Raw genomic sequence first — 22,369 nt, forward strand, 5'->3', positions numbered from 1 at the left:
CGCAGATATAGTATTGGCATTGATGAGATGACAGTGCAAACCATTAACACTGAAAATATGGCGATAATAAAGACATCCACTAAAATTGTCCTTCCAAAGGTCTTTGGATGGACGACCGAGAGTAGAGTTGAGAGTATCTGCTTTTGAAGACCTTCTGCAATGGCATCGCGGCGATTCCCCAACAACCCCCTAACAGTCCCCCTTGACTTGGCATAAGCAGACTACTATTTCCTATTCCCAAAAGTGAAATCCTCCCTCAGAGGACACCACCACCATGGGACCCTACTGAGTTCCGTCAAAGAATCTTGCACGCATAACCCTAAGGAACTTCTTGAAATCGCCTACCAGGGAGGATCCTTTGAGTCGTGGAAAAGCCACTAGTAAATATGTGTCGATGCTCAGGGGATGTAATTTGAAGAATTTTGAGAGGCGCTGTAGCAGTATGTAGCGAAATAAATCTATTTTTCCAAAACGCTTTATAACAAACCTTGTTCACTAGAAATGGCCTTGAATAGGAAGTCCTGCCATCCAACCTACACTCACTTGGCCCCAGGTAGCTTTTCTCAAAGTGCACAATTAAAAACCAACGGCTGGTGCCATGGATACAAAGGTGGTGATGGAAAGGGTTAGGCAACCAGGGATTAAAGCATTTCTTTGAATGCCATCATTCTCTCCATTATTTGAATTTTAGGACCTGCATCAATTCAGTCGGTTGTTGATCCCATGACCTGAACCATAATGGCAGGGAAGGGATCAGTGTCTGACTGTATTGCTGGCACCATTTAAGAGGCATTAACACTATTGCAGTCTTAAATCATGCAAACGTTTTTTAATGACAATAAGTATAATGAAACAGCTTTTAGCAGTATCACAGATTGACAAGTTGTGAGGATTTTTACAGTTTACATTTTAGCAGTAATAAAATATGAACAGTAACCATTTACTGACAGTTTTCGATCTTTTGTGCAACTCTGTTCCCAGTCTTCATTCTCATTTCTGTTCAGATAGAAGTATAAATGGAATGCTCCTCCGACATGTTTACTTAGATACCGACAACAAATTTAATGATCAACTTTTATGCTATAACGTGCTGAAATGGAGATAGGCTGTGCTAAAAAATTAAAGTCGTCACTTAACTATCTGCATAACATTAATAGATAAAAAATTCATCTTTATATGTTTTAAACAGAAACAATTTATTTTTCATAAATAGCTTTTGTAGAAATCATGCACCATTTCTATTAAGAAAAACCAATCACCTCAACATGTTCAAAAGAATTGGAGTGAAATATTGAGGGTGTGCGGTTATCATAAGTTCCCATACAAAAGAACAATTTAGTAAGAGCAAAAACGAGAGATTCCTTTGAACACAACAAATACTTATGACCCAGCATAACAGTTACTATGTCATGCGTAACTTTAGTAATTCTGTTTTAATGGTCATTACTGCAGTTTTGAATTTTAGTGCTAGTTTTTCTTTCATTCGTACCTCAGTAGCATCCTTGTCCACATCTATATGCTGTCATGGTTGTTACTGGTTTAAGTTAAATTAAAACAGCTGCTGTGCTTGTTGAACAAGCTGGGGCAAGATGAGATGAATTAAGAAAAGTCCTTTGCATTTTGAGGTTCACAATCGAATTTTAACTGGCCTACTTTCAGCAGCCATTTGTGATGAAAAATCCTTCAGCGATTTCATGCACACACACACACAGAAAACTCAATACTTATTTATATTTGGAAATTAAAGTCACTTTTAATGTTTAAAATCTTGTTCAATATTGGTCCCTTTTGGAATCAACGTTCAAAACTGAGATGCGACTCAGAGTTCCAAGTTCCCCTTCAAATAACACATCGTTTACTAATCTCTCGGCAAAGAGTTTCTGCATGGGAGACATCCTTTTCAATTTTATTGCCCAGGTTCTAGCAATGCAGTGAAACTCATCATCTGGGATGAACTGGGTTGGTTTTATCACATCTTCTGGAGTCTCTTCGACTAACGGCTGTGGCAATGGAGGTGGCATTGGAGTATCGGCTCTGATGGCCAATGGTGCCGTGGTGACAATGGTTCTCTCTTCCATAGGATCTTCTTCATGGCTCTCATCAGAATTTTGAATGGAACCATATAATTCTTGTGATTCTTCTTCAATAAAATCAGCTGTTTCTTCCATATCTGGAGGTTCCTGTGGAGGAAACTTAGAATGCAGTAACAATTTTATGCACGATGATTAAATTTCCCAGGCTCTACAATCTACAATGATGATGAGTTTACTTTATGGCTATCAGCTCTATTATTTTATTTTGTCTCCTATTTTATTTATAAACAATTGGTAGTTACGCACTGTGAACTACCCACAGTTTATAATGAACTACCACTAAAGGTTTCACTTTAAGGAAGTTTGAAATGTCCATTGAAAAAACAAAACACACACTATTTGATCCAAAAGGAACACTCATGGATAAACTGTACCACCCTCTTGGGTAGCATTGAGGAATCTTTGTACCTTATGATAATATAAAACAATGAAGCATGATACACTATTTAAGTTTATGTGAGATATCAGGGCTGTTCATTTTCATTGGGCATCTAATTACTTCGGAAAACTTAGTTTTCTGAATGCAGACATTAATTAAAGACCTATACTTCAATAGTAGCATGGCCATATTTTTTTATTCCTCAGGAAAGTCATGCAGGCTAGGCCCTCCATTGATTTACATATCAAGAATGCATATACTCCTCATGTCACACTTCCAGTAGAAATGGACATTTTGATTGTTTCTGCTGATAGGTAAATATTTTTTTCTACTAAAGTAAATAATTAGTTCTCCCGATCATTACTTGAAAGCTCTCAGGAATCTTTATCGATTAATTATTTTCATATTCTGCCAACAAAAATAAATTTTAAATTTGCACAACAAATTTAAAATATCACCAGATGTAGTGGCGTATTTTGGTGAATTTCAGTGAAAAAAGTCGAAAAAAGCACCATCTATTTTGACTGTTTTCACAAGTTTTCTAGCGATCGGTAGGGGAGGGGTCCGGAGAAGGGTTTTTTTTTTATTTGGCACTTGGAAATTTTTTGCCCGATGGGAAATTCACAGCATTAATTAAATGTTATGTTTTCGAAGCAATGCGCTCGTTTGTCAAAAGAAAGTTGTTGCTCCGTAAAATTGACAATCGCGGAGGCAGCAAAGGGCAGCAATGGCACCATCTCTGCACGTTCAAATGAGTAAGGTCACGAAATCTGAGCTACGCAAGAAGAATTGTCTTCGGCTAACCTGCTTGAACATCGAACCGACGGCCATCGGTGGACTCCTGACGGGGAAGGGTCCGAATGATCTGTTTGACTCCTGTTCATTGAGGAATAGCAGTAGGTCATAATACCACAAGGTTGGTTTATAAACACTCTCTCCGAGACCTCCCGATCGCCTCGAACTTTGAACCTTTCGCCATTCCTTTCGAAAGGTCGTGCGCATAGAATTGATTTTCCTCTTCACAGTGTCGCGGTCAGCGTTGGAATCGACTTCCTTCAGCTTCGTGGCAAGTTTCTCATATGCCTCCTTCTTCGCGCCCCTATCGGTGTATTCTTTACTGCGAACCTTCCATAACGCCGGAAGGGATCTGTAAGTTTCGATGAAATCACGAACAAATCTCTTTGAGTACTGCCTCAGGTCCAAATCGTAGTAGGATTGCTTGACAGGACGTCCTCCGCAAATCATAATAAAACTATTCGAGCTATCCTTTGGATATCGACAGTAAATTGAAAAATGTACTTCTTGAAATTATTATTTAAGTTTTAGATTTCGACTCCCCGAACCCAGAGGGCGGAATTGAATTAATTTCCCCTCTCCATCACTGAGCACTGAAGGCTGGAGCAAAACATGGCTTGTGTCGATAAAGTCTACAGTCTCGCAGAACTTCCCTGGAGCGTAACTCCGCCCTGGTGGGGCGGCGGCGAACTTTGTGTGAGTTCTCAAGTTTCCAGCGGGAAGTCGAATGAGAAAGCGAAGAGACCCATGTAAAAAACTTCTTTCTTTTGAATATTATTGACTGACTATCACCTTCAGTCATCGAAGCCTCTACTTTTATTCTAATTCAAAAACTTTTGTGTTCAGGAGGGGGCCTTTCTATCGGTGGTGTCGCATTTCCTGTCTCTGCTATATTAGAGATATAATATTATTACATATCTCAATCGCTAAATAAATACAATGAAAGAAGTTGAATCTCATTCAATATAACATTCATTGGAGCGTTTTATTTTTTTTGAAGTCGTTGAAACAAGTTCATCTTCATCCGCACGGCACAGAAATATTCTTTTAATGTCCGTGCAATTTTGCAAATCAATAGAATTTGCATGTATTGATATTTTTTAACATCACATAGACATTCACGTAATTCATTCATTCATTTATTCATATAAAATTGTATAACCCTGTAGAGTATTTAACAGAAAATATTCTTAAGAAACAAATGTGCAATAGTTATTTGTTACATTTTTGGGGAACATTGTTGAGTTTAGTAAGTTGTCTATTGCTTGGAAAACTTAGGCCATTGTATTAAAGGTAGTTGACTTTTAAATTTTTGTGATAACTATGGCAATCGCTGAGAGAGCATTTCAGATGTGTATTGTTTCATTAACCATACAGCTGGCATCAGCATTTGTTTCATGCTTCTCTGATGTCAAAGCAACTTTGAGAAGAGTCAAAGCAGTCAAGGCATAGTAAAGGATAACATTCTGAAACATTTTCATTCATTGCAATAAAATGTATACTGCTTATATAAAGAAAAAATAATCTGCTGGGTAAACTCATTAATGGTCATTTATATTTAGCATATTTATTCACATAATTATAGCCTAAAAATATTTTTTTGTAATAATCCTGATGATTAAACGACTCTTGAAACACATATATTACAATAGGGGAAAGTAAATATGCTGAATGTGTTCATTATAAAATGCTAAAATATTATATAAGTTATTGCCACGAAAGATTGCAAAAAGAAAAATATACATCAAGTCACTCTAAGGGAAAAGATTAAGAAGAATTAAGGATTGTGGATTGATAATCATGATGAATCAAACGCAAATACACTGCAATGCTCAATCTAAATTAGTTTATTGCTAAATGAAAATGGTGAATAATGAAGTCCAATGCAGGCATTACGATTGCCATGAAATTTTTACATAACCTCTTCTTTGGCCCAATGCTATCTTGGGAAATCTTTTTGCCTCTCTTTGCCACTTAGGAAATCTTTTTGCCACTTTTGTTTCCTCATAGCATTAGTATGTATGTGTGCGCACATAAATGAAATTAGTTAAATGAAAGGTAGCATAAAATCTACACTTGACAAAGAAAGGAGAATATTTTAAATAAAAAGATTATGGTTGCAATTGCTCATTTTTATTTGATTTTCATTTACATAGGTATCAACATCTGATAACGTTTATTTTTTAGTATTTAAATATGTTTACATTAAATTTAGTTTAAATTAATTTTCTCTCATACATAAACATGAGTGCTATCAACCTGAGACATTCATTTTTTCCACCATCCAAATGTGCAGTCATCATTGGTAAAATAAGATCAGCTTTGATGTCAAAATTTTCCTGAAATGAAATGATAAATTTCAATTACACATCATGCTAGGCGAAAGGAATTAACAATAGTTATAAAAACTGAGATATCAGTGATTCTAAGCTCTTTTATTCCATAGGTGATTTTTTTTATGCAATTATCTTATCTGATACTTCTTTGAAATGGGAATCAAGTTGAGAATTGAAAGACTGTGAACAGTGACAAATATCATGTGGGTACAGTCACATGAGTGTCTAATCTAATTGTCTGTCTAATAAGCCCAGTGAAATATATTCATCAATCAGAATTTGGATTGAACACTGAAACAATGATTATTCAAGAGATATGGTGACACTTGGTCCTCCAATTTCTAATTTAAATACTACATTTGATTCTCACATGCAAGTGTATCACCAAGCACAAATTGTACTTCATTGTGCATCACATTATAGGGAAAATAATTAAATAAATGTTTAAGGAAGCACTGATTAGTTTACTTAGGCTCATTGAGGAAGAATTGAGTTATTTTCATTGAACAAACTTTCATCATATTTTTATCTAATAAGTAGGTGATGTACTTACCAAGCGAAATACCCTTCCCCAAGTTAGCCCACAGTATTAGGAACCGCCTTTGGTGGCTCCGTGCGATTGTCGAAAACAATGCGGACATCAGTGACGGCCATATTGGGAGTGAGGAATTGCTGTAGGGTGTCCACTCCTGTTCTTGGCATGCGGTCGAACGGGAATCCCATGGAGCGACGGTCGGGATACTTCTTGTCCCGGATGCCGCAGTAACTGTTTGCCTCAGCACATGTTCCACTGACACTGGAGCCATCCACCTTTACCATTGGGACCAGATTGTGATATCATCATTAGATGTTAGTTTACTTATCTCTCCAGACATCTCTGGTGCTTCCCTTGGCATCCCTCTAAGCTGCTCTTGGCTTTTCCCCTCATAGCACCAGAGCTAACACAACACGCATGCCCCCTAAGTGAGATTCAACCCCATTACCTATGGGTTAGCAGGCGATGGCATCACCCACATGACTATAACCCACCCAGCTAAAGAGACACACACAGTAAACAAAGTCACATTGGTAATCAAAATATTCCAAAATTTTACTCCTAATGTTGCAAGCTCGTAGGAATTTGGCTGCATAATTTAGGTTCCAAATTCAGGGATTCATGTAGAGATTGTTCATTGAGAGTGGGAGAGTAAAATACAACTGAATGAATCCATTGGTTGTGCTTTGAACTTTTGCAACAAATATTTTGTTATATTCTCTTATTATGATTTCTTGAAAAAATGCAAATATTCCTCGATTCTTTGCTGGTGTGAAAGGAGTACTTGTGAATGAATATGTGTGTGTGATCCACACATGTTTTTATCAACAGTATTAAATCCCATCTGCGAAACAGCTATGGTTTACTGAAAGTCAATCATTCACAGATTACAAAGTACAGAGAAAATCTGGTTAAGGTATCTACTTTTCTTATTCCCCTGTGTCTCCTCAATTATCAGGATACTTTTCCCAGAAGTATTTTAAAAAGTTTTTTTAAATATGTGAGAATGGACCTTGAACGAATTTGATCATGCCATTGCATGTAATTCCATCATTACTCCTACCTTGTCATCGTTGAAGTTGGAAATCATGACAAAGAGCTGGCATGGGAATCCCTCAGCAGATCCTTTCGGTATGAGCATGTGCTCTGGCCATCCACAGCCGCAGTAGTTGAAGCCAGCCAGATCGGCCTGGCCTGTGGGCCTGGCTTCTAGGTCCCGGAAGGTCCTCTCGAAGGGAATTGTGATGGAGGACTTGCTGGAGTCACGCTGTATGGTGTTTGACCTGGGATTGTTCTTCACTGAAGTATAGAGAGGATCGAGATAATAACCAAGTAAAAGTAACATTGATTTTTCTCACAATAACTCCAACGCCACAAGATATTCTCTGCCAGCTTACATGAAACTTGGAATTTGTCAAGTTCAATGAAGAGGAGCCTCTGATCTCTGAACAGCATGGGAAGACCCCTCTCATCAAATTTGGGGGCCAAAAATATTCTTACAGTACCCATTCGTTGTTGGTTGCTGCTGTTATCAACCTGAATCCGGATAACACAAGTGCATTTTATTAATTATTCTGAAGCTCTTGTAGGTCTAGATTGAAATATTGATGCTGACTCATTATGAATCAGTTCAAAATGTTGAATGTTCATTCATTTTGGTTAAATTCTTAAAATCATTCAGGCAAAGAAAGGCACTCAAATTAGGCACTGAAAATAATTATATTACATTTCATTTTCACGATAACAACTGCTTGAGGCCAAGTATAAGCATTTGCATTTATTCAAACAAAGTCAAAATACTACCAATTTAAGGTTCATAGAAAATGGTGCAATTTTTTTTATTCAAAAGTATTACTGAATCAATGAAGCACAAGATGCTACCGTGATTTTGTAAGAGAATGCAGTGTGCTGAAGTTGGGTGAATCTTGCAAAGACAGATCCACGGGGTGCAAAGTCCATTCCACGGGATAAGTCCACATCATTTTGTTGCCAGAAGGTGTTGAGCTCATTTTTGCCACGGCCCTTGGTGATGATTTCCAAATTGGTTATCCTAATTCCTTGGTAGTCGAGCTGTGTGATAAATAAAATAAGGGTTAGTTTGTAGACCACACATTCTGTGGTCATTTTATTCATTTCATGAGTCAATGTTACTGCAGATTCAACTTCCAGGATCGACATACTATTTTTCTTCTTACGAGATTCTTTCGGGAGCCAATGTATGTATATCAGTGATCGCAGTTAGAATGCCATCAGGTTTCTTATGGACCCAACTGCCAGAATTCAATGGAAGTTGATCCGACTAATAATTTGCAATTTCAGTCCCATGATAATATTTATCCAGTCGTTGATGCAAATCCGTAAGAACTAATTAGGGTTTTTGTCAATGGTCATCAATGGTGGCTGGACAGAGGTGCAGTTGAAGGGAAATTTGAGAACTAACCTGATTGGCGTTGTAGGTTGGAAGAGTCTTCTTGTGTGTTTGGAAGAGATCATCAACAAATGCATGCCATCTGTAGAATACTGGGTCTCTCATGGCTGTGGCAGGGTCTCCCATGATACTGAATGTTTCCTAGTAGAAAAATCAAACATCAATTGATTTGAGGTTTCCCTTCTTTCATTTAAATGTGCCCTTTTTACATTGGGCCTTAGGTTAAAATGCATGCTTTGGAGTAGATACACGTAGATATATGTAAACATGAAATGTTTTTGTCAGGTATAACAAGTAAACCTAGTCATACCAGTTATATTCTTCTGCGTCATATTGACCCCTGTATTTATAATTCAAATTGAAATAACACACAGGGAATGATATTATGATCATTTATGGAAAATTTTTAAATTTTCCTCTGATATAGGATTTTTTCAAGGAATTGGGAAAGATTAAACTGTCACATTAAAGGGTCTAACTTTGGAACTTACCAAATGCCGATTGTCAGGGTCGTGGGAAAGGGCAATGGCAACATGGCCCAGGTTGTGCATATCACCATAGAGATTCCTATTGATTGACAACACTGGACTTGCCTCAATCATATTGCCTAGAATGTCAATTCCACCCATCTCAGTCAGTTCCACATTTTCCCCTTTTTCCTGTAAATATGATGGAAAATTTGACATTATTGTATGACCACCTAATAATTACAGAGGTATCAAAAGTAGAAGACAGTAAAAGAAGGGTTTAAACATCAAAATGGTCATTTGAAATAGGAAATGAGTTATTATGAGATCAATGTTCTTTTGAAAATTCGTGAACTGCTTTGATGATTGTACATATGAAAGAGTAAAAAATCTATTAAAATATTTTCATCTTGTCATACTCTCTGGTTTTGAGGCCAGCAGTTGTACATACCTAAATATGCTAGATGCTCTCAAAATTCATGCATAAATTTGTTTAATTTAATACCATTCGTTTCCTACAAGATATTTCAAAATAATTGTCTCATATTATGGTAAAAAGGCTCTGATAATTAATCTGTCCATTCTGTTTCCTCCAAGCACTAATCTTAGTCATATAAATAGAAAGGAACACCAGAATGGCACATTCAATGCACTTACATTGATGACACGCCCCAAGTGAATGGCTTCAATGATGCGATCCCTCCAGCGCTCCAGGTCAGCAAGGTCAAACACAAGCTGGTCAACTTCTCTGTTTATATCCTGTTCAATGCATAGTAAATTGGCTAATTATTTAAAAGGACAGTTTTAACATGGATATCAATGCACTATGCACTATCAGTTAGCTGTGTACTACACCAATCAAACCCCAAAGTAAATATGCTTACATTACTTGGCCCACACCAATTCAATGGCCACATATACTGAAGTGAGAAACAAATCACATGACAGAAAACTGTAATTCAAGGGTTTAATTTAATGAGAGTTCTCTTAGGAATTATAAAGTTTCCAACTAATGTATTTTTGTCTTTATAATTAGAAACATTCTGTTGTAATTGGTTAGGTATTGTTTATGCCTCGAAAAGTCAATGAAATAAACTATTTATTTAGGTTACTGACCCATTGTCATTGAATTGCATTTTCTAACCCCCTTGCATAATGTTTATGCTTGCAGAATCATCTATCAGTCTCAATCTTCATTTTGATGATGTGATTTCTAAACATATTAGAATTATTTCTATAACTTTTAGGGCAATGGCTCTGTTAAAAAAAAAAGAAAATTAAACTTCCATCTTTGAATTGCTATATGGACATCATACTTTGATGTGGTAAGTGAAGTGAAAAAAATATTTTCCATTCATAATTAATGGCCAAAATATTTGTTACATTTAAAATGATGAAATCTCCTTGGTAGAACTAAAATATTTAATGCTTTTTCTATTTTTAAACGATGCAGTTAGAAAACAATATTTAGGTTACTATTTCATGCATTTGGCGGTGCATAAAAATTAAATTATAGTGACATTAAGTAACAAAGATGTCTTAAAATAAATGAATTAATTTATGAGGTCAAGCATCCATATAATAAAAAAAAGACCTATATTTGTTGGCATTAGTCATCAACGCCAAGCAAGGTATTGGGGCATAATACCTAGGGTTATTGCCCGCGTTCATGGTTCCAATGTATCAATCATATAATTAGTACCTAAGTATTGACGTTGTGGTACCTGCAACTAGTTTTGAACTTTAACTTTGTATAAGACCTAGGTTTTTCAAACAATCATTAACAATTATATGACAGCCAAAGGCATTGAAATCTTTTCCACACTTGCGCCCTCGAGAAGATTATATTAAATCAATTTTAATCATGACTTACTCTTCATATAATCGTTGCTAATAATGATTATTACTTATACATCTCATGCATTAAGCAGAAATTGCTATTGATAAATAGAAAAAGAGAAACACCGCGAATTCTAACGTTAGGCGCTGGCTCCGAGGGCACACTGTATTGCCCTATGTGTATCGTCGAAGGGAGGGGAGAGGGGATTGGGAACCCACCGATAGCTTGGCCCCGGCATGGCGAGGGGGCCACGTGCGGCTCGCCACAAGGCTGTCCAGCTTGGAGAAGTAGCCCTCATCGATGGGGTCCCTCAGGTTGAGCAGCCGCTTGACGCGACCCAAACGGTTGCACAGCCGCTCGAAGTTGTACCTGCAAGATGGACACACTCGGTTGAATGCAGCAAGCACACTTTCTCATCCCCGTGGGTGGAGCAATCAATCCGTCCACTCGAAAGGAAATGGCTCTCTTTCTACGTGTCCCTTTTCCTAAAACAATGTCGATTCAAAGTTGAACACCAAAGGGATTGAATTCGATGATTTGAGGCTCTCTACTTTGTGGATAATCATGATCATAGAGTAAATAAACTTGGCAGTTTTTCACATTAAAAAAATTTATAAAAATACTATCGGTTCCGCTAGTGTAAACTTCTATATTACGGAGACACCTCTGAAAAAATAGCGAATCTATTCCTGAAAGACAAATTTAGAATTGCATGCAGCAACAGAAAAAACCAGCGAGTGTTTTTGAATAGGACCTAGGACAAAGTGGAAAACATGGAAAAAAGTGGCGTTCACCAACTTCAATGTAAAGATTGCAGTGCAGCCTATGTACGAGGACAAGCGGGAAGATCATTCTCGGCTACGCGCCGACGAACACGCAATCGGAATGGGAATGTCACCCAATCCCATTTTAACTAGGCGTCCATGGGAAATGGTGGACCTTGTTCCGGACATACCTGTACTTCACCTCGAGTAAAAGTAATCAACTAAACCCCCAACCCTAAGTAATCAACTAAAATGTTGGTTTGGTGGATAAGGAGGGCAGAGTTTGCCTCCTGAACTAATACTAACATGACGTGTGTAAAATTCACACGTTAATTTATGAGACATTCATGATTGTTGCCTGCTTCTTTTTACCCTTTGTGTGCCGCCTTGCAGTTTCCCATTTAAGGAGAAATTTTCCTGTAGATCTGATCTTCCTATGGACATCGCACCATCACTCAGACTTTAGAGGAGGTTGTTTTACAGAGGAATCGGTCGGGATTCGAACCCCGGGGCTTCCATAAACTCTTTACCAACTGGACTTAAATGACCGCTTTCTCTCTATATTCGACATCAATCCTTAATACGTATAAGTAAGTACGTCTCCAAAGGTCCATTGGTTCAACCAATTCATAGACAAATGGTCGCCTTTGTTTCGGCACTTTAAATGTCCTGATTTTTCGATCGAGGATCAATCCCGTTGGCTGATTACTAAGTATAGCGTTCGCGCAATGAGGTTCTGAGGTGCGACCTTGGGTGCCCACCTGGCGATTATCTGCTGGTGCATGTAGTAGAAAAGCTCTCCCCGCCTGTCTTTGGCCACGATGTTGCGGGCGGCTTGGAAGGGGTAGACCAGGTGCCAGTGCCAGTGGTGCAGGTTGATGCCCAGGTCCTCCCGGAAGTAAGCCACGCGGTGCTCGATGTCCAGGTCACTTGCGGTGTAGTCACGTGGGATTTCCAGAGGCATCTAGAAGGAGACAAACATCATTCATCGGCTCCTCTCGCGAAGACCTTTTTAGTCATTCATTTATTTCCAATTATTATAATCATTATTTCATCTCTTTTTTTTACAATGGTTAAATATAATATATGTCGTATGGTGCATATAAGATATGTCGTATAAAAAAACAAAAAATGCATGCATTCATTTTGAGAAATGGTTATAATAAAAAAATGGTTAAAGCTTGTCATAAACATTGACAAAAAATCTTCATTTAGGTATAAAAAACAAGTCTTGATTTAAAAAAGATATTTACCTATATTTAAAAGTGTAATATGATTGGTTGGTATCTTTTAGGCCTACGGGTAAATTATCATAAATTTTTAATGCCAGCATAATGGGGTCCTTTTTGAAACAAAGAAGTGGAAGCTGCATGCACCCCCTTTCTTTGTCTTGTGGATACCCTCATTTTTTTAAATAGACTCATGTTTTCTCGAACATACACACATTCATGATATATTTACAAACATGTTACAGGCAAGATTTATAAAATGAGATCTACATAATACTCTTTTTGGAAATTGTGGCTATATGTCTAACAACTCTTTTTTGCATTTGATACTTTAGTACCCTGCAAGCCTAGCTAAGCGCGTACGAATGATGTTATTCTGATCTCTTACCGTTCGTGGAAAAAATGGCATCTTAAATCTATCTGTTCCACCCTTAATCTCTCTAATTCAATTGGCATGATCTCTCCTACCGTAGTGCGATGGGGATAATAATACATTTTCAACAGCACTGCTAAAGAGACGTCCTTGTAATGCTGAAATTTCTTGATCTACAACCTTCTTAGTGTATAGAAAATTCCAAAAAGTTTACTGCCTAAGTGCCTAATATGTTCATTTTAGTTTAAACGTTCGTCAATTTTTAAGTCTAAGAAAGAGGTGCTGCTAACTTGTTAAATAAGATTATCTTTTCTCCTTAAGATCCATCTCGGGGGTTTCTTTTTCTTTCTTAAATTTCATATGGTTTGTTTGCAATGTAGGGGTTGTTTCCCATCCCACAATCGGGATCTTGGAACCGTGAAATACCAAAGATTTCTGTCTGACATCCCCAAGTATTTTAAATGTAGCTTTAGCTGCCATTGTCATAGGAAAAAATAGAGTCACAAGTACCGCTTGGATAAGCTGATCTACTTTTAGTTAGGATGCGTTTTAAGCAGTAATGCCCGTGGGCAATTTGAATGGATTTTCCATCGGGACGACCGGCAGAGAGGAGATGCCATCGGATGGTGGTGGTGGGTGATGTGCGCGTACCCTTTGGCCCTCGGTGATGATGTTGGACTCCTCGCGGGCTCTGGCAAACAGCCCGCCGTCCACGTACTTGTCGGGGAAGATCTCGGTGAGGGGCGGCAGCTCCAGGTTCCTGGTGTCGGGGCGGTGCAGGATGGCCACGGAAAGGGCGTACACGAACATGTTGGGGTTGACGCGGTCGCGGGCGTACACCGACACGGCCAGGAAGTCCTCGTACGTACGCATGCCTGCCGAGAGGAGTCGAAGGGTCAGAATCATCCCCTTTCGAAAGTGTGGCATCAATTGCTCAAAATTTAAGGTGGAAATTTCATTGCAATGGACGATTTTCAGATGCACATATTCACGTGTTTTTATGCATTGTGTTTTGATCACGCGCTGGCGTGTCAACACGCTCAAACAATTACATTCAAATCGGTGATCTATTCGATACTTTCAGGCTTCACTTTGTGGAAATCCATCAACACTGAAGTAAAAAACAATATATATTTCCACCGATTTTATTAGGTACGACTAGTTTCAACCTGAAGATGAAGCCGATGCGCTGAAAATAGTCGTACCAAATAAAATTGGTGGACTGGTACATTGTGCTTTTTTACTTCAGTGATAGGTGATCTATTTTTCCAAAGTTCTTGCTGGTAATTGACTCAATATCGTGTAAATTGAACCACGGATGAAAATAAATTATTATTATCTAAGATCAAACCTAAGCTTCTACTGAACTTTAGAATGGATTAAAAAATAAATTCTGACATATCACTGAATGTTTTACGAGCTTATTGGATTACTGGTAAAAGTCGATAATAATTTATTTTCCTGCAAGCAAGAGGTTCAAGCTACTCCGGCGCGTAGATGTGATTTCCATTTTGGTGATAAACTTGTATAATCATAAATCAAGTGCGAGTTTCCTGAGTTTAAAGCAAATGGTATCGATGCGTGAGAAATTTGACCGATTCATACTTGTAAGAGATTAGGAGTGAGCGCTCGTTGACCTTCTGCCCCCAATGACCGGAATTGCACATCACATTATTCTTTTCCATAATCCCAATTTATCATTCCAACTGACCATTCAGCAGTAAATTTATGGCACTCACACGCGGTGGAATGGAAGAATTACGGAGAGGCTAAGTATAGTCTCTCCACATGATGCATGATCTTTTCGTGAACAACGCCGTGGGAATCCAGAGAGGGAGAGTAAGGGAGGCTTAGTCGTACGTACCGCATCCACTCTGGTATCCCTGTGAGCGAGACTCGATGTTACTACATAGCCTCTGTGCAATAAACAAGTACGCGAGTACTTAGTCATTCAGGGCTAGTTTGATTACACATCCAGAATTAAAAAATTGCAGATTGACAAAATCACAACATTACTTGAATACTTTGGTGTGATATTATTAGATCAATTGTCGCAGACTGCTAGAGAAATTAGCTCTGCCAAATTGAAACCAACCTTGTACTCATGGCTTGCATCTAAAGCTCTGTACTCAATGAATGAATTCTAGGGTTAAGATATCCTGGCCTAAACACCCTAACACCTTCCGACTGTGAGGACTATGCATTGGATGTGAGAGAGCAGAGAGTGGCACCCTTCCATCGATTCGTGGGGCTGGCACGACAGGGACATGAGGTGCGGATGAGTGGCGTTGATGGTGGTGGTTCATCGAGGGAAGAGTGCGGGGAAATATTGGAATGGCAAGGCTATGGAGAGAGGTGCCATTTCATGATGGACACTCGTCGAGTGTTTGTCGACCCTTCACAGAATTGGACCTCATTTCGGATTGAAATGGATGCATGCAATGCATTGACGAACTGTCCGTTTTATCAAGTATCCACCAATGAACAAACAGAAAGATGCTATCACATCTCAAATCATTAAACATCCACTCTTTGAGATCCGCTTATTGGGCCAAGTGACGAAGTCCCATTCATAATTTACTCTTTGCCTATTTTCAAGGGGATCGGGATGATGCGATGGCTAACGTACTTGCCTCCCACCCAGAGGACCCGGGTTCTAATTCAGGCGGCGACAGATATTTTTCAGTGGTATCCCGATCCCTTCATGAGGTGCTTTATGGAGGTCACTTTGAGTGAGTACGCCGTCCGTCGGATGGGACGTTAAGCTACGGACCCCTTGGCGCCTTTCCTTATTTAGAGTAGCCCAATGCCTACGCCGGGTTTCTCTCCACCCTTCATCCTTTCCTGCCCATTCCTAATTGCGCAAATTACCTCAGCTGTCGGTCGCCTTCCACAAAAACTACTGCTACCCATTTTACATAAATTCCTGCACGATTAGCTGAGCATGGAATTGATGAAACTGTGTCTGAAATAGAGGAGTTGATGTGGCATTTAAAATGGATATTCACCTAAATTGTTCGGACTAAACTGGAGGTATATTGTATATACAGGTATAGGTATCTTGAATATCCAATGCTGCGTTCGTGGAGAGTAGGAATTCATTTCATTGTTTCACGCAAAACGTTTTTTACTTTAAGAATTACCCTGTGTAGCTCAAATGAAGGACTGTCTTTATAGTCTGACGGTCTGTACATGGTATATATTTTACAATATTATAAAAAATACAATTAAAACTATTACATCTGACTAAGAAGAATCGGTTTCAAGTCAATGCATCGGCGAACCGCCCGTTCTGTCAACGATCCACGAATGAACGAACGGAGAGGGTAAAAGCTCTGAGATATTGCATCGCAAGGCGAGAGACAAATGGGAGAAAGAACTGTCGAGCGACGTGCGCACCAAAGGTGTCTTTATCCAGGATTCGTGGCCACGGGCCGCAAACGCGACGGCAGGGCGATGATTTCCGTCAACCGGAAGTAGTTTTGAGGGGAGGCGACCGACAGCTAAGGTCATTTGCGCCATAGGGGAAGGACAGGAAAGGATGAAGGGTGGAGAGAAACCCGGCGTCGGCATTAGCCTACTCTTTACGAAAGGCGCCAAGGGGTCCGCGGCTTAACGTCCCATCCGACGGACGGCGTACTCACTCAAAGTGCCCTCCACAAAGCACCTCAAGTAGGGATCGAGATACCTCTGAAAAATATTCAACACCGCCGGGATTTGAACCCGCGCCCTCAGGGTGGGAAGCCAGTACGTTAGCCCCCGCACCATCTCGATCCCCTTCCGTCAACCGTGTGCCCGCCTTCGCCCTACTCACCCATGAAGATGTCGATGAGCCTGGCCGCCATCTCGCGGTGGTGCGGGATGAACAGCGAGAAGTTGTCCCTGCGCCCGAGCTGAGTCACGAAGGAGAGGTCGGGGAAGGTGATCGGCTGCACCGGCACCCGCACGTTGGTGTCCTCGCCGAAGCGGGTGCCCAGCTCGCCCGCGACCGGCCGGAACCTTTCCGCCTGCGACCACACACACAGAGGGGCGTTTCACTTTGTAATTAGTTTAAAGTATTTTCCCAACGACGAGTCTTTTCAGCCTCGTTCTATTTATTTACTTCATACGGACCTCATGGATATACTGCGCTCATTGGGAAAGTGCGGTCACCAATTTAAAAAACCATTCGTGCGGAATCAAAAGCCATTTTTATAACTCTTCTCGAAGCGCCTGAAAGGCTACTTGTTAATATAATAGATATTTACTACATCAAAAAAACAAAAATTTCGTTTTAAGAAGCAGGCATTAATTCAATCATGTTTACTTCGTCGTGAAGACACAAGTGAGCACAACGAAATGAATCACGAAGTAAGTACGCACTCAGAATAATACGCATGTTAATTTGCAACTCCGGGCGATAAAAAAGTAGTTAGAACAAACTTACGAAGAGGACAACGAATCAAAAACTTGAGCTAACACCTTTCTCTTTTGATTGTAAACAGCCATTTTTTTGCGTTATCCCACACACACTAATGAAGCTACACATATGGAAATTAGGGAAGCAATAATTCTGGTAATATAACAGACGAATGGCTTTGGATTCCAGGCGATGGAAAATGATGAAATAACGTGGGAAGAAGGGGAGGACACCGTTGATTGAATTCAGTGCTTAACAAGGCCATCTGGATTATTCGTGCAATGCACACCAATGCAGTCGTTCTTCCGTTCATGGGGTACCAGTGACTACACATACACACATATGTATATATATATATATATATATATATATATATATATATATATATATATATATATACATATATATACATATACACACATATAAAAATATGTATATATTTATATATATACACATACATATATATAATATATATATATATATTATATATATTATATATTATAATATATAATATATATTATATATAATATATAATAATATATATATTATATATATAATATATATATATATTATATATATATTATATATATATATATATATATATACATATATATGTACACGGAGATGAAGAGGGGGGATTGTGGTTAAGTAGAATATTGGTTTTGTTTGGAGAAACAAAACGTTTATTCGGTACTTGTGTTAATCCAAAACCTACTGGTAGATTACCTAATAATAATGTAATATTACATTATACGTATAATATAATTTCATGAAATTCTTACGGGTAAGAAAAAGAAACCAATCAATGGAGCAAGATGGCGTTGGCCAACACGTACGTAGATGGAAACATGAAAAAGAGCAGTCACGCGTATTCCAAAATTTTCGGTGGCACAATCACTTACTTCTACAGACAGAAAAATGATGACGTGTTTTAAAATGTATCCTCCAAACGTGAATGAGTCGATTTTCTTAAGTCTTCTTAAGATTTTTATTATTCATGGATATCTCTGAAGAATATGCCTTTATGGCTTTCTCCTTCAGATAATCATCGATCAAGTAATCATTATCTAATTTCATTGAATATTTACGTTGTATAGCGATAATAAATGATTTCGACCCAACAAAAGAAAATTAAAACAGCAAATTTGTAGCATTAACAACGTCTTTAAGGAAAGAGGCTAATAAGATTTGCAGAATTTATTCCAAACGTTACCACTGCAAGAGACCGCGATTTCGAAAGCCTTGACTCATGATGTCAGAGTTTTACATTTCTATTCAGCTTCATTTTATGTATTAATTCAACTCCGATCCAATAAAGCGAATTTCAACGTATCAAAGGGAGAAAATGTATATCACGTCACACGAGTGAGCTTGACTATGGCCGTGGACCGGGGAAGGCGAGAGGGTGGGCCCGCCACCCGATCGAAGACATGGCCCGTGAGCTAGGCGAATACTACGGAGGCTGGGGTGGGCGCTCACTCACCAGGAAGTCATTGCTGGGCACCTCGAAGACGGCACCTCGGTCCCCTTTGGGCACGAAGATGGGCTCCGCCGGGCGCCCGAGCAGGTAGAGCACGTGGTGCTGTTGGTTCGCCGTCGTCTGTGCTGCCATCTCGGATCTCTGGGATTCGATTGTCGTCCGTGGAGTTGAAGGAGGGCAGGCGGTTGTGCTGCGGAGGGCGAGTGTGTGGCGAGCTGTTGAATCGGGCGCGAGGTTTTATAGCGGGCGAGAGGAAGTCGCTCCCCCTTCCGGGGGGGGGGGGGGCATGGTGGCGGAAGGGATATCTCAGTGGGGGGCAGCGCCCAGAGAGCCGCGGCGTATCGGCGGAAGCGACACATGCGTGAACGGGGGTGAAACCGATGTCCACCCATCGCACGTTAGGGTGGTTCTCCCCTCCCCCATTTCCCGCCCATATTACCTTAATCTATCATTGCCCTCCGGCCGTGGGAAAGTGAACTTCGAATCAATTTTCTCCCCCTCTTGCTAAATGGAAAACATAATCATTGGAGACGAGAGCAGTTTTTCCCGTTGGTCACTAAAAATCCGTTTCGTAGTAACATCTCCATGCTTTGAATTGCAGTTGTTCGTTCATTAACTCTAGGAAAATCCCAAGAGATGGCACTTGTAGTAATGGTAAAGGTTTTGTCTATTAGTAAGCCTCATTCACCTCCCACTAAGACTGCTGTTAAAAGTTACAACTTCATCGTTCATGGCGTGATTTCATATAATTGTGGGTTGGAGCAACGAAGTTTTAATAGGAACATTAAAAAAAAACCATACCATCACGTGATGGCGCCGCGTGGTGGTGAAAATATATTGTTCATTTTAAAAGTATCGGTAAAAATTTCGGAAAAATAGATTTATTTCAGATATTACTACAATGCCTCTCAAAGTTCTTCAAAGTACATCCCTTGAGAGCGTTGACACTCTTTTGCCAAAGAGGCTTTTCGACGACTTGAAGGCTCCCTGGTAGGCGGAAGGTCCTTAAGGGTACGCGAGCAAGCTGCTTTGACGCCACTTAAAGAGCCCCATTAAGGTGTCCTTAGATGGAGGGTGGATTTCGCTTTTGGGAATAGGAAATAGTTTGTTGGTGCCAAGTCAGGACTCCGAAAAAACTCTTCCTCAACGTGTTGCAGAAGGTCTTCTCAAGCAGACACTCTCGACTCTGCTCTTTTGGTCGTCCGTCCGAATTTAGCGCAGATCTTCCACATCACCTAATTTTTAGTCATAATGATGGTGTGTACTGTCACACTCTAATCAATGCCAATCTGCGATCTGCGATCATGCGCACACTTAACCTACGGTAAGCCGAATACAGAACTTCACGCACAATTCATGAAGATATTGTTACCGATACTTTTTATACGAACCTTGTATGGTCGTGGAAGGTGGTAAACATAAAGTAAAAGCTGGGATTTGCAATTTTTTTTTGTCTGCATTGCGGAAAAATCTCACCAAGTGACGGCTTCAAGAGTTTCATGGGTCAAATATTTGCATAGACGTACAGGAGCCTCGAAGAGGATGTAGCAGGTTACTTAGAGCCACATTTGGCAGCGAAATAAAAATTGTTTTCGAAATGAATACAATTTTTTTTTCTCAGAAAATAATTTTTTCAATTACTTAAATGTCGCCCAATTGTAATACACAGAGTAGGAATTCTCGGAGGGTAGTTTAAAACTATTCGGTTCGCAAAACCACGAAATACTGGGTAATGCTTCGCACCTTGTTGTTGGTCCATGATGTTATCGCCACGAAGAAGATTGATTTTTCTGACGACGAGGGAGCTTTCAATTGAGAGCATACAATCGTCCACGCGATTATCCTCAGGCTTTTACCATACCTCATTTTCAATTATCCTTACAATATTTATCTCAACCCGCCCTCTAACATTTATCGTATTAGGTGTAAATATTCTCTTCAGATGGTTAAAAATATGAAATAAGTCCATCTTCTTTTTTGGAAAACTCTTCGAAGTTTTAAAACCAAAGTGACAGATTGCGTCCTCACCTAATGGTAATTACTCTCAGGTCGTACAACCCCTAGATAACCCAACCCCTCTTCATATGCACCCCAGGGCACTGAGCAAATGTGTGAGTTGTGTCGCGAACACCGTTGTTGTCGACAAAAAGAAGTCGACCCGACCTGCAGTCAATGTTTTGGCCGAGGACTCTTTGACGTCATTGTTTGATTCTAAGTTGAAAATCATTGTTTAAGAATCCAACTGTTACTAATCGTTTCGGTCTCAATCGTGAAAAACTGTCAAATTAAGACGGATTTTAGGTTTCTCCACGACTAGTTCAATCAGATTGAAAGCGTTTTAGACACTTTTATAAATCATGTTGCGATTGATGGAAAATGAGTCATTCCGAATGGTCCTAAGAACAACTAATTAGCTGCTTGATCATATTTGTTGCTACCAAACACCATTTTTGTTCTAAGAAACTGCGGGAGATGACGCAACAGTAACTTTGAACGTTGTCATCCGCTAATATGCATTTCAATGCAACAATTTCAGAGGGTAAAAATCATTCGCCTTGACCGTGATTCGAACCCGGATCCCTCGATGCCCGGCCGAGGCTAAAGCACTCGGTCAACAAGGGATCTGGGTTCGGATCCCGGTCAAGGTGAATGATTTTTATACCCTGAAATTGTTGCACCATTTGCGCGGTTGCCCTTGTTCGTTTCTCATGCACGAATGGCGGTCGTATTCCATTCCAAAGAATGAAAAATCTAGAAAAAATTCATTTTCACGCGGCCATGAAAAATTAAATAATTTTCAACATGAAAATTTAATTACTTTCCATGCATTAACTATGTGTTTTTACGTATCAAAGTTTGTGTTTGATCCCTCACCCCTTGTCTAGGGTGACCGTTACACCAGGGCAACCTTTATTCATCTTCTCAATATGCACTAGAAATTACATATAGGAAAAGTTGACGTTTTACAAAAATTGTGTATGTTTTGAAAAAGGAGGATGCATTTTCACGACACGGTAGTTCTAAGGCCGGAATGCGGAAAAATAAAATAACTTTTCAAAGCCTTTTATTGGAGAAAAACGTAACTAGTACACACATTTCCATGTATTTCGAATGCTCAGAGACATTCTTTTATGAATGAAAATTGAGAAATCATTTGGGGTGTAAAGCTACGGAACATTTAATACATTAAATACATTGAATGTATTGAATTACATACATTAATACATTTAATATAATGTACAACAATTTAA

The 22,369-nt window shown here is 39.3% G+C and overlaps 2 protein-coding genes across 2 annotated transcripts; both read right to left on the reverse strand.

Moving 5' to 3' along the window:
• Positions 1-900: 900 nt before the first annotated feature.
• On the reverse strand, positions 901-3,873 carry LOC139693842 (uncharacterized). The gene is made up of 2 exons (XM_071592143.1): positions 3,277-3,873; positions 901-2,180 (listed from the first exon to the last, which is right to left on the reverse strand). The coding sequence occupies exons 1-2, from the start codon at positions 3,715-3,717 to the stop codon at positions 1,773-1,775; spliced, it is 849 nt and encodes a 282-aa protein (XP_071448244.1). The 5' UTR covers positions 3,718-3,873; the 3' UTR covers positions 901-1,772.
• Positions 3,874-5,403: 1,530 nt separating this feature from the next.
• LOC139693687 (phenoloxidase 1-like) lies at positions 5,404-19,307 on the reverse strand. The gene is made up of 13 exons (XM_071591929.1): positions 19,122-19,307; positions 17,054-17,246; positions 13,891-14,114; positions 12,399-12,601; positions 11,092-11,242; positions 9,691-9,792; positions 9,058-9,225; positions 8,579-8,707; positions 8,020-8,208; positions 7,536-7,674; positions 7,202-7,437; positions 6,157-6,413; positions 5,404-5,606 (listed from the first exon to the last, which is right to left on the reverse strand). The coding sequence occupies exons 1-12, from the start codon at positions 19,248-19,250 to the stop codon at positions 6,180-6,182; spliced, it is 2,097 nt and encodes a 698-aa protein (XP_071448030.1). The 5' UTR covers positions 19,251-19,307; the 3' UTR covers positions 5,404-5,606; positions 6,157-6,179.
• Positions 19,308-22,369: the final 3,062 nt, after the last annotated feature.

Source organism: Hetaerina americana, unplaced genomic scaffold, assembly GCF_022747635.1.
Source record: "Hetaerina americana unplaced genomic scaffold, ioHetAmer1.1.p SCAF_5, whole genome shotgun sequence".
Classification (NCBI taxonomy): Eukaryota; Metazoa; Arthropoda; class Insecta; order Odonata; family Calopterygidae; genus Hetaerina; species Hetaerina americana.

Coding starts and splice junctions, on each gene's coding strand:
- LOC139693842 (XM_071592143.1), bottom strand. CDS start 3,717: ATGATTTGCGGAGGACGTCCTGTCAAGCAATCCTACTACGATTTGGAC. Junction 2,181..3,276: donor TCGGTTCGATGTTCAAGCAG/GTTAGCCGAAGA, acceptor TTTCCTCCACAG/GAACCTCCAGATATGGAAGA.
- LOC139693687 (XM_071591929.1), bottom strand. CDS start 19,250: ATGGCAGCACAGACGACGGCGAACCAACAGCACCACGTGCTCTACCTG. Junction 11,243..12,398: donor CACCAGCAGATAATCGCCAG/GTGGGCACCCAA, acceptor TCCATCTTGCAG/GTACAACTTCGAGCGGCTGT. Junction 7,675..8,019: donor CATTCTCTTACAAAATCACG/GTAGCATCTTGT, acceptor ATCCGGATTCAG/GTTGATAACAGCAGCAACCA.